This window comes from Poecilia latipinna, unplaced genomic scaffold, assembly GCF_001443285.1.
Source record: "Poecilia latipinna isolate Pla-1442-1.1 unplaced genomic scaffold, P_latipinna-1.0 Scaffold67, whole genome shotgun sequence".
Taxonomy (NCBI): Eukaryota; Metazoa; Chordata; class Actinopteri; order Cyprinodontiformes; family Poeciliidae; genus Poecilia; species Poecilia latipinna.
Window position 1 is genome coordinate 406,301 of NW_015112683.1, and position 9,802 is coordinate 416,102.

The 9,802-nt window shown below is 37.7% G+C and overlaps 2 protein-coding genes across 5 annotated transcripts in view; both read right to left on the reverse strand.

The window, feature by feature from the left end:
• The window catches only part of col21a1 (collagen, type XXI, alpha 1), a 27,824-nt gene extending 27,141 nt beyond the window's left edge, over positions 1–683 (reverse strand). For 2 of the 4 annotated variants that reach the window (XM_015060611.1, XM_015060595.1), the window contains exon 1: positions 508–682. The gene's annotated coding sequence lies outside the window, so the exon portion shown is untranslated. Of the gene's footprint in view, positions 1–491 lie in introns of all 4 variants that reach the window. The other 2 variants (XM_015060603.1, XM_015060619.1) reach the window with 2 other exon arrangements.
• Positions 684–5,976: 5,293 nt separating this feature from the next.
• The window catches only part of LOC106964870 (collagen alpha-1(IX) chain), a 39,060-nt gene continuing 35,234 nt past the window's right edge, over positions 5,977–9,802 (reverse strand). Inside the window, exons 25-28 of the mRNA XM_015060632.1 lie at positions 9,040–9,216; positions 8,372–8,462; positions 6,632–6,709; positions 5,977–6,345 (exon numbers count right to left, since the gene is read on the reverse strand). Coding sequence (XP_014916118.1) covers positions 6,140–6,345; positions 6,632–6,709; positions 8,372–8,462; positions 9,040–9,216 — 552 coding nt within the window. The 3' untranslated portion in view covers positions 5,977–6,139. The remainder of the gene's footprint in view (positions 6,346–6,631; positions 6,710–8,371; positions 8,463–9,039; positions 9,217–9,802) is intronic.

Sequence of the window (9,802 nt, forward strand, 5' to 3'; positions counted from 1 at the left end):
TTTAGTAAAATATTTTTTGGGAAAAATTTTTTTGGAGTTTTTAAAAAAAAAAAAAAAAAAAAAAAAAAAAAATGTCTTCAGTCCAAGAAATGAAATAGCAGAAAAATATTCAGATGATTTCATTCATTCTCCACATGGTGATAGAACAAGAGGTGATGACAGATGTAATATCTTAAATATGTGTCGAGGTGTTGCAAAAGTTTTCCGGAATCTTACTCATTAAACAAAATCTTAAGATATATTTGCAGTATTGGGAAAGGTTTAAGAAGACACAGCAAAAGAAAAAAATATCAAATTCATACCAATAATTTGCTTGCACCCTTTCTAAAGCATCAGTGTATGTATTGCATCACATTTGCACAGTTGTATAATAATACGTGAATAGCATTGCAGAACTGTAAAAAAAAAAAAAAAAAAAAAAAAAATCTTAAATTTTTTTTTTTTTTTTAATTTAAAAAAGTACAAATTGCACAAAGAAAAACAAGTGTTACCATTAAGTGTCCAAACCTTTGAGTGTAATCCTGGTAATCCTCTCATTGACAGCCAGTGATCAATACTGCTCGGAGCCCTGCGCTTGCAGAAACTGGACCTGGAAAGAAGCGCACATGTTTCTCAGCTGAATAAGAGCCTGCCCTTTGTAGACGCTCTCTCTGTCTTCCGTTTCTGTATGTCTTCCTATCCTCCCTCCGACCCCCCTTTTACTCCCGACTTTTACTGGCGCACAGCCACACTCAATTATCATGCGTGGAAAGAGAAGCTGATAAGGGGAGCATGAAAATAGTAAAGAAGAAAGCCCGTGTTGGTTTGCCTAAAAGGAAAATAACAGTAATGAACACAATCTTCTTCCAAGAGTTGATGGTTTGGACAGAGAGCAAACTAAAGAACAGGGAGTTTCTTTATTTTATTTCTTGAGCAGAACAATTACTTGACAAACTGGCTAATTCTGCTATACTGGGAAAACTTAACGGCATCTGTTATTCTTTGCTCTACATTCCATCACTCCAATTCCACGAGATATTAGGAGGGAACAACAAATTACAATGGATGAATTAGGAGCGGACAAGGTGTGAAAGGGGCTTCCATGAACAGCTGGAAGACATTAGCAATGCTGATTTGCAGCTGTTATCTGTGGAGTAGGCAGATTTCACTTTAATCCTCTTGAACATGTCTTATCATGGTTGGACTCTGGTTATAAAGGAAGGCTCCAAGCAATCTTACGATGTGCGAAGCACATTTAGAACAGGGGACAGAACAGTTCACAGAAGCAGACAGACGGCTCCTAATAATAATGTTGTTTTTTTTTTTTGTTTTTTTTTATCAATTTAAAATTTTAATAAAATTTTAAGTAGGCAAGGTAACAGAGGGACAATTTCCAGGTCCTGATGCCAGATTCCCAGGTAACATTTGGTGGCCTACTATTCCAAAATATTGTTTTCAGGTCATTTTCAGCTAAATTTCAGAGAAAAATATAACAATTCAATGTATTAGCAGAATTATAACAATTATCCTAATAATTCTCTGCTTTGACCAAACATGCATGTTTAAGTAACATCATCAATTGACTTGATCTGCACCTTGTTTATCAAGCATTCTGAAATGAATTGAGATTGTTTTGTATACTGATATTCCTAAGGCATTTTTCCCTTTGTGTGAGCATGGCAGGGATTTCATTGCAATGGCCTTGTTGACCCTGAGCCTCAGCACACTCTGGCGGCTCTCGAATGCAAATACTGGGCTGGTGTCCTGGACCCTGGGAGTGGCCATTCTGTTTGAGACACCAGACTTTCCGATGCTGAGTAATTTTCTGTCTTCTCCGAAGGAGGTGCATGTGTTTCGAAGGAAGCGACGTTGCTGAGAACCAGTCTATTTATTTCCGCTGAGATGGCCACTATGATTTTTGAGGTCAGGTCTGGAAACATGAGGACAACGAAATAAGCAAGACGACATTATCATAATTATACTTCAGTGAAACCACTGTAATTAGATGACATTTGTTTGGAACTTAATGCCACCATGTTAGTTTGTGAGAACATACATAAATTAAAGTGAGACTAGAAACCAAATAGCTGTATACATCATGTGCAACCCAATTCTAATGACTATGTGAGCAGAGACATGATTTCAAATGAATTTGTGGCTTTTTATGTGCTCTCCATCTTGCAGAACTTCTCAAACTTTTAATGGAGTACAGTTAGTAAGAAGGAAGGGACATTAGTAAAACCGCTAATTATCAGCTTCTCTGATTTTGCTGTTCATAGATGTATACTTGAGTAAAATGAACATTGTTCTTTTATTCTATGAACTACTGACAACACATCTGAAATTCCAAGCAAAATGTTTCTATTTATTTGCAGAAAATGAAAAATGGTCAAATAACAAATAAGATACAGTGCTTTCAGACCCCAAGTGACGCAAAGAAAACAAGTTAATATTAATTTAGAAACAATATCAATGTTGATTGTTTGTATATGGAAGTAATGTATATATTCATGAAATTGATCACTTAATCAGTCATATGATGATTGATTTTTTTTTTTCAAAAGTAGTTTTAGGTCTGCATTGGAATTAGGTCTGAACTTCGACTAGGCCCTTCTAACATATGAGCATGTGTGAAATTGCATTGATATACCGTTGTGTCTTATGGTATAATATCCTATTTTTGCAAAGAAACAGTGTATTCTGAGTTAAAACAAAAATAAATTCAGCTTGCATTCTTTTAGATGGAAACCTCTTGGTTAAATCCTTATATCTGAAAACCAATTATTTGTCAGTGGCAACCCATACCAGGGGCATAATCACCAAACAAGCGTCTGGAGCAAAAACAGGAACTGCAGATTTGCTGACCATAACATTCCTACTTCAGGGGTTTCCCCTCTACTTAGCTCCATCTGTCTTTCCATGAGTGAGGATCGATGCTTGTTGCCAAATATCCTTCCTCCAGTATGACATTGCCACCACAATATTTCATGGTGGGAGGACAGAACTGATATAATATTGCTTAAGAGTAACATCCTTCTGTTTTTCCTGTTGCTGAAGACTTTTGGATGTGTACTTTGTGTAGGTCTGCTGCTGTTTGTTCATAGTCTGTCTTTGGTAGTTTTGACACAGAATAGACGAAGGACGGAACCTTTGAATCACTGGACTGGATATAATTTTCCTTACTAAAGGACATGCCTCAACAGACATGATTATTGCACAGATGAGGTTTCACATTTTGTAATAAAAAGATGACACTTGTCTAAATTGTGGCATAGTTTTCACCCTGGCTCTGCACAAGAAATGTCCGCAAAGGTTAAACAATTTGAAGAACATAGAGAGGACACATACTGGAGAAGACTGAATGCTAAACTAAAATCCTATTAAAATGTGCTTCAACAGTTTTCACTTAGGGTATGCAGACTTGCAATGAAGTTAATACTTTTTTTTCATATATTTCCTTGTGACATATCTGTATGTTTATTGGTTAAACTGTACGAGATCCCTTTGCATTAAAGATGGAAGATGTTTTGATTTGATTTAATAAAGCTTTGATTTCTTTATATTAAGCACCTGGAACTTTAACAGTGTTGCGTAATGCAACTCAATAATGCATTACTTCATAAATAAAGACTTTTGCAAGGCACCATACCTCACCTAACTGTTTCAGACTCAGAAGGCAATGTAGTGAGATTTTAGAGATTGGAAGAGTGTCGCCCTCTGATGATCAGCACATAGAATGTTAAATTGAATCATCTAAAGTCCTTACAACTGATGGCCCCAGAATTTTAACCTTATGCACGAAGAATGCATTTGAGCAGCCTTGAAGCAGTGACGATCCGCAGATAGGCATTGCCTTTAAGCTTCAAAATACCTTCATCAAAACCTTTAAACAGAATCACGTAAAAGTAATTTAACTCCAATTCTTGTTTTTCCATCTACTTTCCTCATGATCATCAGCAGATCAAATGTTTCAGCTAAAACTGAACTCCGCAAACTTGACTTTATTATCATGTGTGTGTGGTCTTCTTGAAAAACAACTTAACTAGAAATAAATATAAATTAAACAAATGGCTAAAACATACATATAACATACATATAACTTGTGCATAATGCATTATGTTTAATTGTAAATTAAATCAGTGACAGATTGTTATGGATCTACCTGCTAAAGTCATGCTTTGCCTGTATGTTTACTTGGTTGATGCGGTGCAGTTTGTGTTAGTATAAACAGACAAATCTACAGTCGCAGTTACAGTAACAGCCTCAAAAACGCTCTCACGTTCACGTCATCAAAACCAAAGTTACATGAACAAGGTCTGGCAGCCACTCTTAAATGTTGAAATAACTGTCTGGTGGACGACATGAGACCTCAAATAACTTTTGATTTAACACTATTACTTTGAGGCTCAACTGTACGGGGACATTTTATTCAACTTGTATGAATCAAGTCATGTTCACCATGAGCTCTTCTGGTCCGCCACAGAAATAAATTGTGAGCAGGTCTGAAGCAAGCTGCTGAGCCCAGAAAGCAAATTCAGGATTATGAATTAGTCATAGTTTCCATGACAGAGGTGGATACTTTGGTTGAATAAACGAGGGCTGCAAGGAAGGCACACATGATGCAGCAGTAACAAAAGGATAGGAGGATAACTGTCTGCATTTAATATAGCTCCCAAATAACACATTTGGGACTAGAGCTCATCGTGAAAGTATTTTTTTAATGAGTAAATATATTTTTGATAATGATGGAAAAATTGAAACAGCATTGAAAAGGACATCCACTGACAAATCCAGTCAAGTTCCACTGGTTGGTCCCTGTATTTGAACCCAATTCAGCCACTCTATGTGCATGTCAATGCCAAGGAATAAAAGGAACTCAAAGCTACAGTATGTAATTTTTATTTAAAAAAAAACATGTGTTTTTATGTATTTGTTAAAACTGCCCCACTGATTAGTTGCTTGTAGTTAACACCGGGGGCAGTGGCAGAAGGTAGAGGAGCTAATTTTTTTCATAGATTATCTCATATTGGGGTGACATTGTGATACTTTCAACAAATATGCAAAAAAATATTTTTTGTAGAAGTTACATATTGCAGCTTTAAATATGTGTATTATCGTCATTAGTCAGAAGTTGCCTCACTTCACTCATAAAGTCACTGGAGCGAATGAAAAACCACCATGCATTGTTTTGTTTCTTTTTTTTTTTTTTCATCAAATAGCTTTGTTACCATCTGTGGTCATGGTACAAAAACATTACTACTGCTTTAATTCTAAAGATTACGTCTGAAGACATCATGAACATTTTATTGCCTTCCTCATTTGGTAAAAGTTAAGGCAAGTCTTAATTAGACAGTAATAAACCCTGAGCTTAACAATGTTGTTTTTTACACGAGGAACCAGAGTGCAGCTCATCCTGATGTCTCTATTTGGAGGTAAGTGTTTTAGATAGTTCATGAAGAAAAGAGACACAATGTTTTAGCTCAAAGTGAGCCTGCTTACTGCTGAGTGAGAGCTTGAAGAAGTTGATTTAAGAGTGAAATGACATTTGCTGTAAACTGAAAAGAAAATAAAAATAAATGAACAGAGTTTAACTTAACTGAATTGAACTGGAAATACAAGAAGGTTGATGATTTCATTCATTCATTTTATCACTTTCACTGAAGTGCTACTGCAAAGCCTAGCCTTCCGACAAAATGGCCTTTTTGTTTAATAAGCTATCAAAGCTCTGTCAAATATGTGTGGAAAATATGTCAAACAGCACTATAAGCTGTTTATCTATTTATAATTATTTATTCACTTGAGAGTCAAACATCATGGAGTAATATGTGTATACATTTTTCACATCTCCCAACAGGATTTAGTGTTTGCCCTTGTTATGACACACCATGGCATTGATTCAATTATCATTATTTTTAAATTTGAAAAAACCTAGATGATTAAAGACCAGTAAGAGGTGAGTAAATCATTTTATATAAAACTCCAAAATAAAGTTATTTCTTCAAACAATCATATTTTGTTCCTCTGAATGTTTCCTCTGGAGACATTTGTTTCAAGACTACAGCAAAGGTTTATTTAGAATATTTACATTAAAATGTTTTAAACAGCCCAACAAGAGAAGACTTTGATAAAAGTTTATCCTCCTAGTTAGACTCTTTTCCTTTTAGGAGCGATTTCTCAGCCTCTGTGGTGCTGGCTGGCGTGTCCCACTGAGCAGTGAGTTCTGCTCAGCACATCCAGAGGTCACACAGACGCCTGGGGGGCCCCTGAGACCTGGGTGGCCCCTGAGCCCCGGCCGGCCTGCATGTCCCCTTTCACCCGGTTTTCCAGGCTGACCATTAAAGGCTCTGCCGGGACGCCCACGCTGACCTGTGAATTGGGGCAGAAATGTTCGTTTAGCTGAACAGAAATGTTCTTTCTACAGATTCCAGGAAAAGAAAACTTCCACAGAAATACTATTTCTGTTTTGGCAAACAACACATTGTGATGTAACAACACTTCTGCGAAAAACCTCCACATGGTTTCCCTGGAACTTAAAGCCAAGGATCAGTAAAACACAGTCTGAAAATTACAACAAGCCCAAATCTGGGAATGATTTAATATTTCTTCTTTATAGCTAAATAATCAACCAACACTTATTAAACGATCAAATTACCCTTTGGTCCCTGATCGCCGGTGAAGCCAGGAATGCCATAACCTTTGACTCCTTTATCACCATGCTCTCCTCTGTCACCTGCAATTCATCCAAAACGATTAATCTTTTCGCAGTAGCCAACTGCAAACGCAGGTGTCAGCATCATTCATGATAATGAAAGAAAGCATGTTCCAGCGATCACTGTCAGATACACGTCTTGGAACAGTTTGGGAATACTTTGTTATTTCGACAGCTTGCATGAGAACCTAAAATCCTTGTGAAAACATACTTTGAAATATATTATCTGCAGCTGGAACTTCACCACTGAGAAGCATCTGCGGGTATTTAAATCACATTTCAAATCACCAGTAAACGCTAGTAGTAGATTTTCATTAAACATTTTTTTCTTTCATGACTTTCTCCCTGTACCTCTCCTGAAAAACACAAAAGCAACAACATCTTAATGTCCATGTTTCAACCAGATTCACATTTTTGTCTCATATTATGAACAAGGTGAGGAACTGACATTGGCTGAATTGCTTTTCACAGATTTTCATACTGAACAAACACGGTCTTCACAGGGTCCCTGATGCCTTTATGTGACCTGAGTTCATAAAGAATATTTCTGTGGAGATGGTGTGGTAGTTCACCTTATACACATCATGGTGCATTTCATGGTCGCCTTATGTAAGGGGTCTAGAGAAGCCTAGCCTAGATAGCAGCATCAAAAAAATTGTTTATAATAGGTGACCCACACATGTACAAGTGTAGATCAGAATATTTAAAGGAGAAACAGTGATGGGACCCCAAAGCCTCAAGAAATTTATTGAAATTCTCAAGGAAACACTGACGTTGTAGATATTCTACTCCGTCTTTGCTTTGGCTCTCTTGCCATGAAGCAAATAGTCAATTAAATACAGTGTCATGATAAGGCCCCTTACACAAAGATACATGTTGGCTAAATACTAAGTTCTCCTTCTAACTGGTGGAGAAAACTGCACACACCTCCAATGTGCAAATTGTTGCATGGTATTCTTTGAGCTCAAAAAGGTATTAATTGCTGCTTACTGGGTATTTGCTATTTTTTCTGATCAGGGGTTGTGCATGACAGGCCCTGTAGATGATCAGCCGTGCTCTGTCTGTGTCAGTCAGTCTTTGGGAAAGATACTTTGCCCACCTTGCGGTGAGAGAACCTGGTGGCTCCGGTGCATGGCAGCCTCGCTTCTTGGCAGCTGTGGCTGCAATGTAGTAGCTTACCACCATCAATGTGTGAATGTGTGCATGAATGGGTGATGTAATGTAAAGTGCTTTGGGGTCCTCTGGACTAGATAAAGCACTATACAAGTACAGGCCATTCACCACAAATCAGTTTCTGGATAAACCCAAATGCTTCAACCAAGGGTGACACATTAAACTGAGTTGCTGTGACATAATTAGCTGAGATGAACTTTCCATCTCAGCTAATTATATACATGTATAAGGTGTACATGTATGTAAACATGTACACCTTATAAAGTGACCCACGAGTGTTTATTTATAAAATACTTATTGCTCCATTTGAAAATTATCCATGTGATATAGGATATAGTGACAGTACTGTGCATTCATAGTGCACCTAAAGCTTGTTTTCCTCTACTTGGTGCTAAAAAAAAAATAATTTTTTCCACCATTCTGTCTGAAACTGAGATTTACTGCATTGAAAACAGTGTTTTACAGTTTTTGCTGTGAACAAATTGGATTCCTAAAACATGATTTTAATACCTGATTCTCCTTGTCGGCCTGGCTCACCACCTTCTCCATAGAATCCTGGTAGGCCCGTTTCCCCAGCAACACCATCAGTACCAGGGTCACCCTGGCAGCACCATCACAAAACAAACTGTTAGTTACACTATATGACACAAAAATATTCTATGTGTATCCTCAGTGTAAATACATTTCTTTAAAAAACTTAAGAGCTGTGCATTTTGGCCAATGACCAGCCAAACATCAAGGTTACTCAGCATAATAATAAATATTGAACAATTCAATGGAGTCACGGCTTCAAAAATATTTTTCAGCATTAAAATTCCTGCAGTGAAGAGCCGTGGAACATGAATTGATTCTCCATTGTATAATGTGAGGAAGGCTGTCCAATTGAAAGACAGCCAAGAACCACTCAACACAGACCAAGTGTCTTGTCTTGTCTGTGACTCCTTATCTGTCCTCATGGAGACGTGGAAAATTGCAATGTTTTTATTCCGAGTTTTTCTGCCAAATACTTTAGCCTTCCCAGTCCAGTCCAGACCCTTGCAATGCTGCATGTGGCTCAGTCGGAAGAGCAAAAGTCAAAAGTGAGCAATGCATGCATGTATAACACTAAGACAAAGCTCTGATGCCAAAGGTTCTGCAGGAGTTCAGCATGATGCTTCATCAACAACAGCAAAACTTACAGGAGGCCCCGCGGGTCCTTTCTGTCCGGGGGGACCAGGGGCACCCATGGGAACGTCCCCGTAGAGAGGACAAACTGCAGCACACGTCCTCTTTACTGAGTTGGCAAAGGTGGACATCTGCTCCAGGACCACCTTCTTACAAACTTCAATCACATGTTCAGCTGGAAGCGTTGGACCCTGTGTGAAAAATCATTAGTATAGACATCCCTGCAGGTCACCTGGCTGCGGAACAGGTCAATTTGGAGCAATTACTTGTGTCTCTGAGGAGATTTAGTGAGTGAGTTTACAGCCACACTAAATGTAAGTGTTCCTGTGACTCACACACAACTCTGAGTTAACGAGAAGCTGGCTACATGTGTTCTTGACAGCAAATGTGTTACTAAAAAATGTGTGGGCTTGATAGCAATAGAATTACTTAGAAAAATACTACTCTGTTGTTCTTGGTGACATTACTACGGAAGCACATTGCTATCACGCAGGAAAAAAAAAAATTCGAGCGCTATCACGTTATAACGTGATACGTATCTTGTTAAAACGTGATAGTATCTCGTTAAAACGTGATAGTTATCTCGTTAAAACATGATACGTATCTCGTTATAACGTGATACGTATCTCGTTAAAACGTGATAGTATCTCGTTATAACGTGATACGTATCTCGTTAAAACGTGATACGTATCTCGTTAAAACGTGTTATGTATCTCGTTAAAACGTGATAGTATCTCGTTATAACGTGATACGTATGTCGTTAAAACGTGATACGTA